The sequence below is a fragment of the Dermacentor variabilis genome, chromosome 2 (assembly GCF_050947875.1).
Source record: "Dermacentor variabilis isolate Ectoservices chromosome 2, ASM5094787v1, whole genome shotgun sequence".
Lineage (NCBI taxonomy): Eukaryota > Metazoa > Arthropoda > Arachnida > Ixodida > Ixodidae > Dermacentor > Dermacentor variabilis.
Genome location: NC_134569.1, coordinates 98,109,247 through 98,128,925, shown reverse-complemented (window position 1 = coordinate 98,128,925; position 19,679 = coordinate 98,109,247). Strand labels below are relative to the sequence as shown.

Genomic DNA, 19,679 nt, shown 5'->3' with positions numbered 1-19,679 from the left:
TGTCCGAGCCAAATATTTGAAGCAAAAAGAATGGTAAATGAGATTGTTACATAATACGACTGAGGGACACGACTTTACATATTGGTTGAGCACTAATGTTATTAGTGAAATATGTGCTTGCTTTTGGGAGGAAGACGAAGCGATTCTTTGATAGAACGCTTGTGCTTTTGTCTCTGCTTTTTCGCTTTGTCTCCCTGCATTTCTCGGAGCTGCCGCTCCCTGCTTGCGGCAATGGATGAAGACATCTCCGAGGACTCTCCTGATGCGCAGCCGTCAGGTAGGACAGCGTCCAGGAAACGCGGAAGTGCGTCAAGCGATACAGACAGCGAGGCCACTGAGTTATGTTCGGACAGCTACAACTCGTCAGACGACGACTTCCAGGTCGTGATGAGTAGATAAGCGAAAAGAAGACTACTGCAGGCATCTTCGTCGCCAAGTGATTTTACCGTGAAGAATGCTCCGCTGCGCTGGCCGCGCACTATGCACTTTATGGCCGTATTTGCGGCTCCTCACCAGGCATGTCCTCTCTTCGTTACTCGAGAGAATTGCACCAAATGAGATTAAAGACGTGCGAATAAACTCGCGGCAGAATGTCTTGGTAGTTGATGTCTTACATCGCAGCGCCCTACAAGACCTGCGTAATATAACTGAGATCGACAACGTAAAGGTGCGATCAATGATCCATACAGGCGGCGATAGTACATGCGGGCGTCATTTATGACGTCGACGTTGCCATCCAGTATGATGACTTGCCGATACTGATCAAGCCAACGACAGAAGGCACTTTCATTACGAGGATTTTCAGACTTGGAAACACACGCTGTGTGAAGATTTGTGAATGTGTGAAGGAGACAGTCTTCCTTTCCATGTCAAAGTAGGACACGTCCGCCATCCAGTACGACCATTCGTACCGAAGCCCCTCCAGCGACTACGCAGTCATTGGTGATGACTGTAGATTTTAATGCTCACCACCATCTCTGGGGAAGTTCTAAGGTAAACTCTAGAGTCAGAAGATTAGTGTCATTTGCCAGGACATTAGTCTCATCTTGACCAGGACCCGACGGTATAACCTACCATGCCCTATGTAATCTTGGCGAAGATGCTCAGAAAGTGCTCCTGCTCTTGTTCAACAGCCCCTGGCAGACTGGTACGGCTCCCCAGGAATGGAAGACCAGTCGCCTAATTCCACTGCTCAAGCCTGGCAAGTGACCTGTAGAGATTGCGTCATACCGACCAATTGCGCTTGCCAGTTGCATCGAAAAACTAACGGAGAGGATGGTTCTAGCATGGCTAGAATGGTGCCTCGAATATTACCAGGTATATCCAGATGCAGTGGCCGGTTTCAGGCGTGGCCATTCTTCCATTGACAACGTTATCGACTTGGTGACTTACGTCGAGCACCAGAAGTCCTGCGAAACACTATCTGCTGCCCTGTTTCTGGATGTTAAAGGAGCGTACGATAACGTAACACACGAAGGGATTTTCAACGCGTTAGAGGCTGTAGGACTTGGCGGGAAGGCCTATTTCTGGATAAGTAACTATCTACGTAAGATATTCTTTTTCGTACTTACCGAGGATGGCCCGACCTCTCAGCATTGCAGTAACCGTGGGGTGCCTCAGGGCGGAGTACTGAGCCCAACGCTCTTCAGTCTAACACTCATTGGGCTCGCCGACATCCTGCCATGCACCGTTAGGCTCTCCATCTATGCCGACGACATTTGCATTTGGATGTCGGCTGTGACGCGACTGCAGCTTCGCGCGCGGCTACACAAGGCAGCCACTTTAACATCATCCTACCTTCGAGAACAAGGACTTCATATATCATACGAGAAGTGCGCAGTGGTGGCATTTACCAGAAAAATCAATGTCTCCATACGTGATATTCGTCGACGGACAATTGATTTCGTACAGCACGAGTCACAGATTTTTGGGGGTGGTCATTGACAGAAATCTCTCCTGGACCTCTCATGTGAATTATGTGAGAAAACGCCTGACAGGAATTTGCCATATGTTTAAGTTCCTAGCTGGAAAGACCTGAGGAGTACCAATACAATCTATGCTGCAACTGTACAGGGTCATCTTTATTGGATTCCTGTGGTACAGCCTACCGGTGATGTCCAACACCTGCAGAACTAACCTGCATATAATCCAAAGCATCCAAGGCCAAGCCCTCAACATATGCCTTGGCCTACCGCGGAGTGCTTCAACGACTGAAGTCATTGCAGTCGCTCAAAATTCCACTCTTAGAACGCTCATTAGCATTGAAACAATGCGTGTGCACATAAGACACTTCGCCCGGACCCCTACCCACCACCTCGCAAGACTCCCAGTAGATAGGCCCCCCACGACATTCAGTGCTACTGTCTTCGCGCACCGTGCTTCTCTCAGGTCAGGTTACACACCTGCGGCAACACCTTCTGTTCGTCCATGCGTGCGCCGTACTCAAGTAAATATTAGAGTCCCAGCACTTCAGAAAAAGTCGGACCTGCCGTCATCAGCACTCAAACAACATATTTTCCTTCTTTTGTGCAAGAAATACAGCGACTGCACACACATCTATACTGATGGATCAACTACATCAACCAGTTCTGGTGGCGCTGTAGTTATATCAACAATGAGAATAGCCCAGCGGTTCAAGACTTCCCATGTCACTACGTTTACAGCTGTAGAGCTCGCGGCTCTCCGCGACGCGCTTCATGTGATATGTGCTGAAAGTGCTAGGAAATGGGCAGTCTTCTGCGATTGAAGGCCGGCCTTGCAATGTGTGCAGTCATTTCTCCGACATGAACTCACGATCAGCTCACGTGCGAAATCGTGGAACTTGTCTATCATTTAGGAGAAAACGGCCATGATATATCTTTTCAGTGGATACCAGGCCATTGCGGTATCATAGGAAATGATGAGGCCGATAAGGCCGCTCTGATGTCAAACCAAGAAGACCGCTGCGTCCCAGTTCCTCTCTCAAGGACCGACGCCGCGAGAGAACTTCGCAATCTAGCTCGCAAGATCTCCTTAGCAGAGTGGAATACCGCACATGCAAGGCGCACGACTGCACAGACTAAACCCGTCACTTCAACTCAGACATCCGGCCGGTCTGCACCGACGCGAAGCGTCTCTTCTGTGTCGGTTGTGGCTTGGAGTTGCCTTCCCGAATGCCTACTCAGCACTTATTAGAGTGACTGATAGTTCTACGTGTGATGTTTGCGGATGCGAGGTGAACATTGACCACTTGTGGTGCCATTGTCCTCAATTTCAAACACAAAAGACAATCTTTGTCTATCGCATTCAGGAAACTTGATGATCGTCCTCTGAGTGAACAGACGTTACTAGAGCACCGTTCCCACCTATCATCGGCTCAGAAGGCAGTGAAGGTACTTTTGTGCTTGCTCAGAACGTCTGGTTTGCGAGAGCGGCTTTAACTCAAGTACTGTCCGTACACGTATCTACCCCTTCTCTCTCTCTTCCCCTTCTCCCTTCCCCCAGCGTAGGGTAGCCAACCAGACCCTTGAATGTTTAACATCCCTGCCTTCCTATATTCTTCTCCCTCTCTCTCTCTCTCTCTCGCTCTCTCTGTGCTTGCTTTGCTGTTACCCGTTAAGGCTGACCAAACACACTCTTAATGTGGCTGCTGGATGTTTTTCTAGTAAAATAAACTGCAGCTCCTGTAGGTATTGCGCCCATGCTTTGCATTTATGCCGTGTGGGCTAACCCACTCTTGCGAAGTTGTTCAATAAGAAAATATATTTAGAAAACGTGATACATGGCCCAATTATTCGACCTACGGTGTCTGGACGCCAGTCCTTTGAAAATCGGACACCATAGCTCTTATGAGGAAGCTTTAGCTCAGGCACAACTCCGAGGCTGGCCATTCAAATACATCTGAAGCGCAGAAACGCTTTTCTGAGATAACATCTGAAGCCAACCTAATGAAATTTGTTGCATTTGAAAGATAAAGTTAATTCTTGTGACTCTTGAAGCGAAATTTTGATTTAATCCTGGAATATTTTAAGCGAACTTTTAGCAAGCAGTATGTATGAAAGAAATTGACGCGCTGAGTTCACAAATTTGTAGCTATGCGCCAAGAAAGATGTTGCATTTCTGTAAACTGCATCTATTATCCAAAGCGGATGGATGTGACATACACATTGATACCTTACATGAATTTGTTCCATTGTTTGCAAGTGCTTTGCAAGAGTCCTACTCACAATTTAGTCGTCTATTTCAGAGCCATGTATAATATATAAATTATGTCCGCTTTAGATGTGCTATTAGTTGCAGTTTACAGAATTGTGATGTCATTTTTAATTGTTGAGTTGTAAACTTGATAGTTTCGTTTTCTGAAAATTAGCGATTTTCAACAAAAACTGTCGCTATATTTTAACCTTTTCTTTTAAATGCAACAGGACTCATCAAACTTGATGCAGTGGTTGCAGAGAAAAACGATTTCTCCTTTCCTATGTATTTAAAAAGGAGCCCTCGAGCTCAAAGCTTCCTCTTAAAATTGTCTTTTACCATATCTTCTTAACGTATTTTTTTTCGATGAACAGTTTGGCTAATAATAGCTGGGACACCTTAGCGAAACAATATATGCGGCTACAGGCTTTCAAGAATATAGTCGCATGAAGAACATTGACAAAGTGCATATCTGTGTATTACTGATGAGACAGCCAAACATACCTGTGAGATAATTTTTTCTTTGACACAAGGGGATGCGTTGTCACTTTTCCAATCCGCCACGCTCTTACCCCGTACGATACGGTATAAGGGAAATGACTCCTTTTGGTGGATAGCCTATGTTTGCAGAACGAGCTCCACGAAATGAAAGTGATTGAAATCTGAGACTTGTCTAAACATATACTTGATTTGCATTTTTCCCCGTGGAGTAGCATGGAGATCTGGAATTCTTCGGTTTATATTCTGTGCTTACTTTTGTCCGATCACAAAGTTATTGCGACCTAATCTTTATGGCAAACTCTGCATGGAGTCACGAAACTTATGCATACAGACATGGATTAAAATCATTTTATTCAAAAGTTCGAAAGACGTGCAACACTTATACACAGTTTTGTTTCATGAGAAGAATGTACTGAAGAACACACAATACGTGGGGTTTCACGTTCAGCTGCTGAGTTTTGACCTGCATGCTTCTTTCAAGTGGGCAATAACACTATACGTGGTCTCAAGGGGCTTTTGTAAATGCTCGCTTTGCCAAACGACGGATACCTATATGACGCTTTCGAAACGTTATTATTTAGGAATGTTCTGAGCGACTACAGTGTGCATCACTGTCACTGATCATGTTCTCATGGCGCGTTGGTACAGGCCACACTCCAGAGGCAGCCGTGTGCTGCAAGTCAACCTGCCGTATAGTCATTAAATATTATTCCGGCGCATCAATATAGACAGAATCAACACTTCATCATCTTACGAACCACACTGAGGACTTACACCTTAATCCGTAAGATAATCAAACTAGCCAAAAACATATAAGGATATCCTTTTGAGTGCCTATCGCCAATTCGACATCTGCGTTCGTTGTCACATGCTGACTTCTAATACTTCCCTAACTGTTACCTCGTCGGATATATCAACAGTGGACTTCCTCTTCTCTTAATATTTTCCTTCCCTTTCCCCTCCCCCATTGTAGGGTAGCCAACCGGGCTCAGTCTTGGTTACCCTCCTTGCCTTTCATTTAAAATTTTTTTCTCTCTCTGTCTAATACTTCCCAAGCATTCCCTGCCTTAGAGACAAGGTTTGAACTGTTGAAAGTGTTTAAGCGTTGTTGCAACAAACATCTATGATAATTTCCCAAAATACAATAACTGCACCGGAGAGTTCTTTCAACAAATTTACCGCTTATTACGGCCAGACGACTTTGCTATAACTGAAATAGCGGGAACGGATGCCTCAGTTTTTATTGTTTACGGATTCTTTGCCAAGATGGACTGCCGTGAAGAAATGCGGAGGTTCTGTAAAACAGGGGTTATTGCAGGGCGAAAGAAGGAATAGATGCTGCGTTCAATTTCACAATTGAAGTAATGCGCTGGCGGACAGATCTCATGAAGTATATGCTTCCGGCATGACCCCAAAGGATAAATTACTGCTTTCTTGTGTACCAGCCAACTAATGTTATGGTGTCATGCCGCACAGGTCACAACTATATCATGCAATGTGCTGCTTATGCAGTGGACCATTTACGAGCTGCGCTGAAATGCATACAGCAAATCAGGCAGATGCATATTGTGAGGCGACAGTGCAGTGACGTCACAAAAAGTCACGTGTAATCATTTGAAAGTGTTTGCACGAAGACACAGAAAAAGTCACTTGGAGTATCGACGCAATGTCCTGAGGTCTAGTTCATAAAACGCACATGTCTGTTTCATTGCTGTCACCCAGTTTCAAGTGAAGAATTCATGTATAAGATGCTGCACGAGACGGGTATAGTTCTGTAAGTGTAGCGCACGGAAGTTGTTTTTGCACGTGCACACAATTCCTGTGAAGTCACATCACTTCAGAAGGAAGTTTGGTTGATATTACGACATGCTCAGCAACATTGTCTGATGGATACAGGGGAAAGTGAACAGGGAACGATGATCACTTCTGCTCCTCGCAGGCACCTTAGTGTTCATTTCCAGATCTTGTCTTCAACGATGGTGCCACCATTTCAGAACACGCGTGCATGCTTCGTGATCGCCAATCGGCGAGACGTGTGTAGACACGGGCAAGTTGGTTATAGCAAGGGTCCGGCCCGTTCGATTAAAGAAACCTCGTCGCAGTCGCTAGCGGCCGTGTGAACGCCGTAACAGGTACAGCACCTGCAAATATGTCAGAAAAACGGACGGAACGTTGCAGCACAGAAATGGCTAGATAGAAATCTGAGTTACAGCCGCAGCGTCACTTATTCGCGCGACATTGCCAGGTAACTTTGCTTGTCCGAAAAAGAGCAAGAACAAGCGGAAATAAATGATAAAATTGGCATTGAAGGGACACTAAAGAGAAAGGTAATTTCACCTGTATTAGTACATTACCCCTCTGCAATACCGAAAACGCCGCCCTTATCTGAGGAAGAAGCGTGGTAAGCCACAAAAGGCGCAAGAAGGTAAGACGGGTGGTGACATCGCCTTGAAATGAAGTCTCAGTCACTCCGTGACGTCATGGAGTGTCACGGCATCTATTAGGGTCTAACTATTTCTTTAGCGGTAAAAATGGACTAAAATGTGCTCTAAAATAGACAATGTTTTAACATGGCACTTACAGGTAACCTTTACTGGGCAAATGCGATTCAAGCACGAAAAAAAGAAGCAAACATTTGCTGTTCGTGACGTCACACTGACGTACCGGCGCTGGGAATTTGGCGCGAAACTCGATGAAATGAAAATTGGAGATTAACTTCATCTTTTAATAATGAACCTAGCATTGCGAAATTAACTCTATCAGTTTACTAGACATATTTAGTGTTTCTCTGTAGAGAGCCTCGAAGTACTTCTCTACTATTGGCCTAAAATTGATTTCAGGTAAATAGAAATGCCGCCAGATTAGGGCTTCACGTCAGAAACAATTGCAACAGTCAGAATACATGAGCTTGAAGCTTTCTTTGTTATTTATCCTCGAGTACAAGCTTAATGCGAGTGAAATTGCAAAACAATATATAGGCCTCGATTATAAGCTGTCATGATCTATTAGTTAAGCAATGTGCGCAACATATTAAGCTGTTTACCGCGCAACTTTAGGAAATTCCTTTTGCCATAGCCATGGCGAGTGACAGTGCTTATTGCCGCATTTACCACACTGGCGGTTCGGCAGGCATACGCAAGCATCAATGACCACGGAAAATCAAATCGCCAGTTACACGACCCATGCGTGAATGCAGTATGCATTAAATTAATTATTTGAATTATGGGGTTTTATGCGCCAAAACCACTTTCTGATTATGAGGCACGCCGTAGTGGAGAACTGCGGAAATTTCGACCACCTGGGGTTCCTTAACGTGCACCTAAATCTAAGTACACGGGTGTTTTCGCATTTAGCCTGCAGTATGCGTTAACGAAGATGCGTCGGCATCGTTGGTGCTCTGGTTGAAGAAATGTTCTTGTGGTCGTATTGTAAATGCATGGTCAAGCTGTCGAATTATGCGTGCCAATATTTTCTCGTTTGTTAAGTATTTCTCCCCAATTTTCTGGTTTTATTGCTTTTAAGGAGTGCCGAACCGGGCTCGAATTGTAAGGGAGGAGGTAACTGAATGACGGGTGCTTGTTTAGGGAGTTTTGCTTCTTTAGTACGGTAAAAAAAGCTTGCATAAGTAATTTCAGCTTATGTCGTTGCAAGTTTGTGCTACAGAAAACACTAATCTATACACTTGCGATTCCTCTGATGCTCGACTAGTTAAGTGTAACTATACTTGCATGGTCAAAAATGATCCATATCAGTCTCCAACAGTGCATCTTGCATAGCCGGTTCATTTCATTGAGCCATAAAAGATTACTAATCAGCCTTCAATCTTTTTATTTCCTAGTATGCCCCGGGGACGCACCTTATCTTCTAGTATTAGAAAACTGGCCGTTGCACGCTTTGGCCTTAACTGAAACAACAGTGCACTCTCCCCCTACGGTATAGCCGACGAATTAATAAAGATAAATTAAATTGAGAAAAAGCAGGACGCGAGCTATTAGTAAACCTTTCAACTCAAGTCCTATTGAGCAGTGTGACGAAGCAAGAAGTATAGCTTAGGCAGTCGTATATTGTTGCCAAGTCAGGGTGGTCAGAGGCACAACAGGCAAGACAAGGTTAGGAGTGTTTCCACTCCCATTTATCAGAAATATCCAATATTGTGCAAGGATTCCACACATCTCGAGTAAGGAGAGGAACAATATACACATCCTATACTTGAGTTTCACTACAAAACATCGCCCCTGTTTTTACCTGTCATGGTCACTTATTGCCTACGGCTGCGGTAAGCGTGAGGCCGTGGTTTCATTTTCCGGCCGCGGCGGCCATGTTTAGATGTGGAGGAAAATAAAAAGAAATCGTTTCTGTACTTATACGTAGGTGCGCGTTAGAGAACTTCAGGTGGTCAAAATTGACCCGGAGTCTGCCAGTATACGGCTTGTCTATATAACTATAAGCGGGTTTGGCACCTAAAACCCCTGAATTAAACTTTTAGCTTAAAACAAAGACCTCATACCATTTTTGAAGTAGTAAATTAGCCCAATAAGAATGCGGAGACAAGAAAGGCGGACAAAGACAAGCGCCTTTGTCCGCCTTTCTTAGCGCTTGTCCTCGCCCGCCTTTGTTGTTTTCGTGTTTTTATTGCACTAAGTTGCTACTTTAAATATGGACGACCAAGTAGCCCAACAATAAATTCTTAGACCATTTGTTACGCTAGCGACCAGTGCCTCACCTACTCCTCATTGAAGAACGAACTAGTTTTCACCGTGGCAACAAGAACGGGGTTGATTCGCAAACACACAGAAATTGTATTCTAACGGTGCAGCGGTGGAGTCGTACAAGGACAAAAGTCGGGCGAAGCCACGGCACTCACGGGGCGGTGCAGGCGGGTAGGGACTCGGGCCGAACGCACTTGGCCGCCGTGACGGAGCCGACGCCCAGCGGGCGACGGGGCGGAGCGTGAGCGTCGGGGGCTCCTCGCGTCGTCAGCAAGCAAGCACCTGGGTTCGCGTTGAGCGCCTCCGGTCACATGCCCTGGTCAGCGACGACTCCAGTTTCACGAGTTCGATGGACCGCGTGATCTGGCCCTGGACCTGTTTCGGGGCGTGAGAACGCATCGACAGGGTGTACTGTACACGCTCGAAATTGTCTACAGAAGTTACGCTGCTCGTATTTGGCCTTTGTTGTTTGTAATTTTCTTCCTGTCGCCGAGCAGCAGAGTGCACACCGCAATTTGCTGATCAGGTGAAACGGCGGATCTGAGCTCGACGTAGCATAAGTGACGCAACTTACCTGCAGACCGCGACTTCGTTCTTCAGTACTTTGCGTCTGAGTCGGAGTACTACTATATTCTTTGTTCCTTTTCTTGTGTCACCTTTATTTAGAGTTTTTTTATTCGTTGTATATCTTTGCAACAACATAAATTGTTTGGCTCCTCTCGCTACTTGTGTTTCTCTCTTCCTTACAGCTTCTTACACACTGTCGCAAAAAATATATCTGCTCACTGATTTACGTTATTTCAAATCTAAATTACCCTGCCGCGAGTTGAATTAATGTCACAAAGCTTACGCTCGTGCGTCACCGATGCCGTATTCATCACCTTGTGTCGAACTCAAAACCTGTTATAAAGTGGTTTTTCATCAAGCTACATGCTTCACAATCTATCTGGCAGTCCCATAAGAGAGTCGTATCCTCGTATGGCCAAGGATATAGTTGGAATATAACTACGCTATAATTTGTTCTCTTAGTGTTTCAGATTGCAGATTAAATTTGGAGATTGAGGATTACAATAGTCGCTATGCTGATGTTTCATGCGCTTACCACTAAGGATGGCCTCACATTACCTGTAGGGATGCTTTTCTTTTCGGAATGTTCCAGCAACTACTTCAGAGGCTTCTTCATAATATGAGTAAGTATCGCAAACCCGTACGGTATCTCATCAGGCCGAGGTTTTCTAACCGAATAGTACTCTAGAGCCCACTAGTCACCTGCTTGCACTTTTAAATGCGCCATGTGAAATGACCTCCATAAAAATGGGAAATTCAGGCTCATGCCCCAACACACGCACGCAGTGGACCCATATTATCTGTTGTGATTTGCACCAAGAGCAGCAAAAGAAAAAGTAAATGAACTGAACAATGAAGAAGGAAGCGATGTCTGAAACATAAGAGGCACGAGGAAAGCACACATTCTTATTGTTCATACTTGCAGAACACTTCTGCCATTTTTGGTGCAGATTCCTAGAACTAAATCTTTGTTTATGTAATACGCAATTCTAAAGGTTCTACTTCCTTTGATCCTTTGTTACTTCTTCAATTTGATTGTATCTGTATTGTAATCTCATCACCTTAATCTTAGAGCACAATATAAGGATAGATTGATGCATTTTGGATGAGTGAACTTGCACAACCTAAGGCCGATTGGGTGTAAAGTTGTCAAGAACACCGAGAAAAAAGCAGTAATCAATCAGAATCAAACGGGCCTCGCTTACCTCTCCGTTGAAGTAGCAGAATATGACAGCTACAAAGAATCCCTGCGCAAAAAGAAAATAATTGTATTCAAAAAGAATAATAGTTACCGTAAAGTGCCCCATTGTTTGCAAAATTCAGCGATGTCACTGCGCCTGCAGTGCATCCTACCAAACATTGCAAAAACGTTTATTGAGCTTTTTGACTTAGCTCTTTTAAAAATTCTAGAATATTCTCTGCTTAGTTCCCTGAACCAACCTCAAATTTTATTTCAATACCCTCCGGGCGCAGCTCTTCTTACTATATAAGCATGGGGGTAATTTAAACTCTTTGTGCTCTCTTGAAACAGAATAACGTACAATAGATAATCACGATTAAAAATCAATTTCATATCGAATATTCCTGCGCTTTTCGAATGCCAAGTATTTCAATATAGCTTGATTGCGCTGCTTGCTGCTAATAAATTCGCATACAAACAAAAGAAGCACATATTTATAGTAGGAACAAAAAGGATGGTGTAGGTTGCTGTACTGTATTTTCTCAGATAGCTAATGGATATGACAGCCAACTGTAAAATTAGTTTAACTCAGTACGTCAGATACGAGTCTCTCTTACTCGTAATAATAAATCGAATTACCTGTAACATTGTTTAAGTGAAACGAAATAACTTCACCTAAATTTTTCCAGGAGCATGCGTCACCGCAAATGTTTGGGAAACAAAGAGAATCTTGGAGTTCCCTGCCGAGCCGTTGTACATACAAGTACCTTGTTGGTCGCAAATTCTAGATAATAATAGTTTCCTTCTCATGTGGTAGACAACTTGTGCTTCTTGCGGATACCTAATGGTGTTCGCGACATCAAATTTTAGGACGGAGCGAAACACGTAGGTCATATATTAATCAATATCGAGCTATATATTTAGCTTTACGAACGACGTGATCAATGGGTTTACGTCCCACACATGAACAACATTGTACAGCTACTTGTGGTTGGGCTTCTTGATCGCGAAGCCTTGCAAAGAACGGCTATGTGAGCTTGTGCGAAATTGCATAAGGGAGTATCGTAATCTTCGACAAAAGTTTTTGCGTTTATCGGGGCGTACCACGTGTTTTCTCGCTTTAATTTTGACTTTTTTAGTACTAGAATAGGGTAATTTACTTACATAGCTCAAATCGTTTTTATCTCCAGCGTCCCTTTAAAAGTCCTGTCCTGGTTATGCAAATTTCAGTCTGAGTGAATCGGACTATATTGGGAATGTAATTCGAGAGCATCGAATACTGCTACGTACCTATATTCAACTTAAAAACCCGTGAGATTAAACGCAATAAACACTGACACGTTTACTTGCTTATCTTTCTGGGGTGACAACATTGCACCGGCTAACAAATCTTAAACGTTATCGCTCAGCACAGGACACGCATTGGAAGTTTCTCGAACGTTGTCGAGGCTTCTATCCGCTGCCTGTTGCCACCGAACCTTGTATAATATGATGTATGCACGATGCGAATAGTGTAGTACATTCTGGAAGACACGCGGGCACCAGCGATTACTGTGAGACATTCGACGACTCTTGTATAAAAGGAGATGGGTTTGACCCGCCGATCAGATTTCAACGATAACAGACTGAAATCGCCGTTATCGTTGAGCTTCGAGTGTCACTTGCTTTTGTGGGCACAAGGTCGCCCAGCAAAGAGTTCGCTTCGTGAATCACAGTTTCGCTGCTGTGATCTTCAACTGCTCTACAACGGGACATCTGGCGTAAGTGTGGGGTAAGGTAGTTGGCAGCCACGACGATCCACTTATTCCCTAATGTTGACGGCGGAGATAGTCTCAGTAAGTCCTTCCCAATTTGTTAGAATGATCGGCAAGGAGGCTCGATTATTTTGCAGGAGACCTACTGGTCTTATTGCCGGTGTCTTGCGTCGCTGACAGTCCCAGCAATATTGTTACGGGGAGATGCCCAAAATGGTTTATATAGAATATTTACACAGCGACAGCCAGTGATGTCGCACCAACAAAGATGGCGGACAGGGGCATAGCTCATCCTCTTTCTGGTCTGCTATACTGCAGCTTTTTCCTGTTCGTCCGCAGAATAGCTCGTTCATAACATTACCCTTTCAATCGATGGGTTGAATCGCTGGGGATGAAAACAATGGAGTGATTTCGTATGTTACATCGATCACTTGGCGGTACACCTAATATAGGTTTGTGTAGGGGAACAGCAGCTTTTTAGAATACCTGACATGACGCGCTGGGGACCAGAGGAGGAGAATGGACTCAAGGCAGGGTGGGTTGTCCTGTAATTCTTACTCAGAAAATTGAGTGTGGGAAACGTGATGTGCATGGTCGGCGCGGGCAATGGCTTTTCGAGCAGACTCGGAAGGTAGCACGCAGAAGAAGGCACCAACGTGTCCACGGGGAATGTATGATTTCGGTGGAATAAAAGGAACGCGAATAACCAGTTCTCTCATGTCCGAACGTGTTGAGACAACACGTACATTGCCAGCATGCCAGTAATCGTTCAGTTCAGTCGCTCCGTCATGTCATTTGTCGGTGGATTAAAAAAATTATGGGGTTTTGCGTTCCGAAACCACGATTTGATTATGAGGCATGCCGTAGTGGGGGACTCCGGAAATTTGGGCCATCTGGGGGTTCTTCTTTGTGCACCTAAATCTAAGTATACGGGTGTTCTCGCATTTCGCCCCCTTCGAAATGCGGCCGCCGTGGCCGGAATTCCATCGCGCGACCTCCTGCTTAGCGGGGCCCGTCTGTTGATTGTACGCCGAGGTCAACTTATGTTGCGTCTGGCAAAACCGTAGAATGTTATCGATCACCATCGTAAGAAACTGTCGGCTCGGTCAGTTTGGAGTTGCCGAGGTACCCCATGCTGTAATATGACGTAATGGAGTAAGAAGTCGGCCACGTGGGTGGCGCAGCTATGGGTAAGTGCGCAGGTGATAGCAAGCTACGTAGGTTGCTTGCGGTCCCCTGTGAGCTTGCGATTACCTATTGGTATAAAACAGAGCTTGTGACAAGTAATTCATTTCGGACTACTCGGTTCATACAGAACAAGTAACGTACTGCGCAATATAGACGAAGAAGGGTGGGTAGGTCCTATCTCTTTTCCCCTCCTTCTTCATGTATATCGTGCAATACGTTAGTTGTCGAGCTTGTGAGTGCCAACAAGTTCAAGTCAAATGACGTGGCCCTATGATTTAAAGGAAAGGACAGAGACATGTATGTCCCCATTGAGCAGAGTCATTGCCTATGGGACCTCACTTTGTATTTCATATTTGACAAATATATTCAGCATTTTGTGAAAGAATAAACTCAAATTGAAAAGAGAGATATTTGCGGGCTGTACACTCTTTGTAATTATCATTCACACTGGCGGTGCAAAACAGTCACCTTGAATAAAGTTTTCTCTCTCTCTCTCTCTCTCTCTCGGAGAGTGGTAAAAAGTATGCAGGAACTCTCCCGGAGTTGTCTAAGTACGCGTAAGCACTGTGCCGCTTGCTTATCTCCATGCAGTCCGGTGTCACTATAAATCTTATCAAACTTCATCCTATATACCAATATAAACCTTATAAACCCTCATCGGTTGTTATCAACGTTATCGGACTCGGTCCGACCCTTACCAACACTTATCGGTCGTTATCAACCCTATCGCACCCGATTCGATTCTTTGCAACACTTATCTGTCCTTATCAACCTTTGGGGATTGAATCTGCCCCTTATTGAGCCCAAACCCCACGAGAGCGATTTTGTGCGCCACCGCGAGCAACGACGGCTTCAAGCAACGAAACAGCGGTCGCGCGAACAGATCGCTCGTTCTCGTCGGTCGATCGTGCGGTTTTGGAAATATAGAATTCGTTGCTCGTCGCCCGGAAGTGCTATGAGCGACTAGCGAATAGTGCGAAGCCAGAACTGGATGCACATCAGCCAAGTACTACTGACTGTCACATGAAACCAGAAAACGACTACATTTTGACATGTGCAAGGATAAGAACATCATCCAAGACCTTCAGAAATATTTACGCTGCTCCTTACAGTAAAACACATCAACTTATATTATTAAAGCACGCATCACGCCAGTTTCGGTGCGTATTTATTACCATCACGCCATGAACACCGGGGAGACGTCGCTCAATGTCGTCATTCGCAAGGGCTGCGACTTCTAGGCGACGAGCGAACACGACAGCCATCTACATCGCGTCGCTTGTCGCGGTCGGGCGCAAGATCGCTTGCATGGGGTTTATGCTTTTAACCCTCATTGGTCCTTATCAACTTTATAAGAATTGTGCCGACGATTACAAGTCCTTATCTCTCCTCAGCACCATGTACATCCGCGTCAAACCATTAACCTTGATGTGACCCATAAAAACCCTCATCGCTTCTTATTCTCCTGATCAACTCATTGGCTACTTATCTTTTTTGCATTGCGCGACACGAAGCGCATGAGGCCTCAGAGATCGGTGACATTTCAGTTGATGAAGGAATGCCCCAACGAAAGCTGCAGGACGCATCTTTCGTGACTGTAATGTGTCCAGATGCAACGTGTGTCGTGCTTATGGGGACCAACAGGCGGAATGTGCAAGGTCCTATACTCGAGTCGCTTTTCGAGGAACGGCAGAAAATAGAGTAGATAATGAATGAACATGAAGCGCAGCAGGTTGCCGCGAACACGGCATTAGACACTGTGACAGGAAGAGACGCAGCTAATACAAGCTGCGCTAAAGGAGGTGACCAGAGACAAAAGCCAGCGTCTCTATCTGCATCAACTAAGGAAGTATCAGAAGTATCAGCGAGTATGGCGACAGGCGCAAAGGACAGGGGCGTGGTGTCTAGCGAGAGAGAGGGTGACCTGGTTGCAGACGCGGACTGATGTTTCCACTGCTTCATTGGGGACATCGACGGCAAAAGCTGGCGACATGGCGACCAGCGTGGAGTACGATGACGCAGCGTCGATGGACCTGGGCAGCAAGCCTTCGAGGCGCTGCCATGACGACGCAACTATAAAGAAATAGCATTCCTCACGAGCAGCAAGTACGTCCATCGGGGCGTGAGTGACGCGTCGCTGGGAAAAAGTAGCGTGTTTACCAGAACGCAACGCTCGTTATCACTTCCCCGCGGCGACACTGAGAGGTCGTAAGGACTGTTTCATCAGCATTACGTGGGATGTCGGCGTAGATGTTAAGAGGAAGCTTTAGCTCGGGCCCAACTCCGACGCGGCCTATTCAAATACATGTAAAACGCAAAAACGTTTTTATGAGATAACCCCTGGACCGATTTTGATGAAATGTGTTGCATTTGAAAGAGAAAGTTAAATTCTAGTGACTGTTGGTCGCGGAATATCGATTTAGGGCTTAAATTTTGCTAACGCGATTTTCAAATATTTGACCGTTGGAAAAAAATAGAAGCACGAAGTTTACAAATTTATAGCTCTGTATCAAGAACTGATATCGCGGTTCTGTAAACGGCATCCATTAGATCATTGAAAGCGGACAAATTCAGTATGTTATTTTACATCTTACGTCAATTTGCTACGTTGGTTACAACGGTTTTGCAAACGTTGTATGTCCCTATGACTAAATTTTTTTAAATTCATGTGTAACAAACCAATTTTGTCCGCTTTAGATGTACTATTAGATGCAATTCACAGAATTGTGATATCATTTTTTATTGCTGAGTTACAGAGTTGTAAACTTGATAGTTTCGTTTTTTGAAATTTTTCGATTTTTGCCCATTTTTAATAAAAAATTCATGACCTAACTCAAAAATTCGAAACCAACAGTCACTAGATTTTGAGTTTTTCTTGTAAATGCAACAAACCTCGTCAAATTTGGTGCGGTGGTTGCTGAGAAAAACGAATTCTCCTTTTACATGTATTTAGATAGGAGCCCCCGAGCTAAAGCTTCCTCTTAAGGGGGGCACGATACTGTTTTTCTGGTAACAATAAGAAAAATAAACATGGCCACCTTTTAAAAGGACATGCTTGTAGCGACGTTAAACATGAGAGGGATGGCCTCAAGGAGGAGGCCCAAAATGAGCTTCACAGGTTAATTACTGAAAAAGATGCGGCCTTTGTAGCGGTTCGAGAAACTAAAATTGAGAGTCAAGAAGCAACGCATAGTATGGTGTGACTCTTAACAGTAGGTACGATGTAGGTGTATAACGCAGTGGGAAAGTCGACGGGGTGTTTGCTGATGATACGTAGGTCATTTGGTGCAGTTGTAGAAAATTGTATGACATACGTTTCAGGTCAGTTCATTATTTGTTATGTTACATCATTTGAATGCAATTGGCGAATAATATGCGTTTATGCATTTAGAAACGCAGAACAATGAAAAGCAATGTTTGAAACTATCAGTAACCATTGCGCCACTGATCGGTTTGTAATTGTTATTGGTGACTTCAATTGCGTGTGCATGGCATACGACAAAACCATCTCGGCCCCTTATAGGGATGTCAGTGTCGTTTTCTTAAATAATCTCATTAGTGAGCATTGTTTGGACGGCGTCGGTGACTGCTGTGGGTTTGGGACTGATATTCGCTTTGCCCATTTTCAAGGCCAAAGCCACACGTGCTTGGATCGCGCCTATTTATCTGCAAATTTAGTACCACTGATCGGAGAATATCGGGTTCAACCAGTATCTTTAAGCTATCACTGTCTGGTAACATTTTGTGTCGGAAAAATAAAAGATAAAAAGGGTGGATTTGTTTGGGAAAATCGGAAGCTAAATGATGAGCTCTTAAACGACGACGTTTTTACAAGCTATGTCAAAGACGCGATCGCAAAATTTGACACAGGGTACTATAAAGAGGTTGGGGAACACTGGGAGCTACTTAAGCAAGAAGTGAGAATGAAAGCCGTTATAATGTCAGGCGCCATAAAGCACAAACAAAAAAAATGTTGAAAATGTTCTGCGAGCCAATCTAAGCACTTTTGTTTCAGAAGAGTGCAGACAACGTGGAACGTTTAAAGATGGCATAAGTGCCATAAAGCGGAAATTAAAAATTTTACATAAGGAGAAGTACGAAGGTGCAGTAGCCAGAGCTCGGTGCGAGCACTTGATGGGTGCAGGGCTTCCTATCAAGCGCGCAGAAGGATTGGAAAATCGCCGAGCGCACCTGAACGAAATATTACGAAGTAGACTGGAAAAACGCTGTTCTTAGAGAAATGGAAAATATCCAAACAGCGTTTAATGAATTCTACAGTGCATTGTATTCGTATACGGAAGTCGACGTAGACGCCTTCAAGAGTAATTTTCTCTCTCTAATGCCCTCGAGTAAGCGAAGAAATAAAATATTTGGAAATGCCGATCTCACTGCAAAAAGGGGATAAAGGTGATTGGCAGTGACATTTGACGCAGTTCAAACAGACTTCATGGTAGTTGGAGGTGATTTCAACCTGCCTAATATTGATTGGAGTCATCAACCTCACTTTCACTCTTTCTCGGGTCGGTCCAGTCAGGAACTGATTAACTTGGTTGAATTTTTTGAGCTACGTCAAACTGTATTGGAACCGACACGTGGGAACCATATCTTAGATTTGTTATTCACAAATAAACCTGAATTAGTCCGGTCTACTCACGTGCTACCTGGAATAAGCGATCATAATGCTGTGCTTTGTGAAATGAATGTTGAACATTTAAGAAGCATTGGAACAGCAAACAGACGAGTAAACAGACGAGCAAACAAACTACGAAAAAGCAAATGTATGCGAGATAAATAAAGCCTTGAATGAGTACCGGACGGTATTTGAAACATATGCCGACTACACTGGAGTAACTGAATTATGGCCTATATTTAAGGAGAAGATGTTTGAGCTGAGGCAGCGCTTTGTTCCGGCGTGGACATTAACGAAAAGAAGAAGTAAAAGTAAACCTTGGTTTACTCGGGAGTTACGCAGTCTAACACGCAAAAGGCAACTAGCTTACAGTAAATACAAAGAAAAGCCGACACGTGATCATTGGTTGAAGCTGCATGAAACTACCGAAAAAATGAAAGTTGCAGTCGCAGCTGCAAAGCATTCATTTGGAATTTCAATGGAGTCGAAATTAAAGCATAATCCGAAGGAATTCTGGAAACATGCAAAGAGAAATGGAAAAGACACTGTGACTATACCACCGCTTATGTCTGGTAACAGCTTTATTGATGATGACGTAGGAAAAGCTGAGTTCTTTAATACGTATTTTAGCTCTGTTTTCAGCTGTGCATTGCAACAGAGACATGATATGAGTACCTTGAATTTCCAGCCGGTGGTGAGTGACATGGATGATGTTGTTATTAGCATTAATGGCATGGAGTCTCTGCTGCATAACCTGAAGATTGGTAAGGCTGGGTGTCCTGATGACTTGCCAAACAAGTTTTATAAATTTTGTGCTCAGTCTGTTGCACCGTACTTGAAGATTATTTTCGAAAAATCGCTTGAGGAATCCTGCCTTCCAGATGACTGGAAAATCACAAGCGTAGTGCCAATTCACAAATCTGGTCCTCATGACACCGTCTCAAATTATAGGCCAGTATCACTAACTTCAGTTGCGT

General features: G+C 44.3%; 1 protein-coding gene across 2 annotated transcripts in view; it reads right to left on the bottom strand.

Moving 5' to 3' along the window:
- Nucleotides 1–5,004: 5,004 nt before the first annotated feature.
- The window catches only part of LOC142572356 (calcitonin gene-related peptide type 1 receptor-like), a 107,092-nt gene continuing 92,417 nt past the window's right edge, over nt 5,005–19,679 (bottom strand). For both annotated transcript variants that reach the window (XM_075681418.1, XM_075681417.1), the window contains exons 14-16: nt 11,156–11,197; nt 9,539–9,758; nt 5,005–6,815 (exon numbers count right to left, since the gene is read on the bottom strand). In XM_075681418.1, the coding sequence (XP_075537533.1) occupies nt 9,651–9,758; nt 11,156–11,197 (150 nt within the window). In that variant the 3' untranslated portion in view covers nt 5,005–6,815; nt 9,539–9,650. The remainder of the gene's footprint in view (nt 6,816–9,538; nt 9,759–11,155; nt 11,198–19,679) is intronic.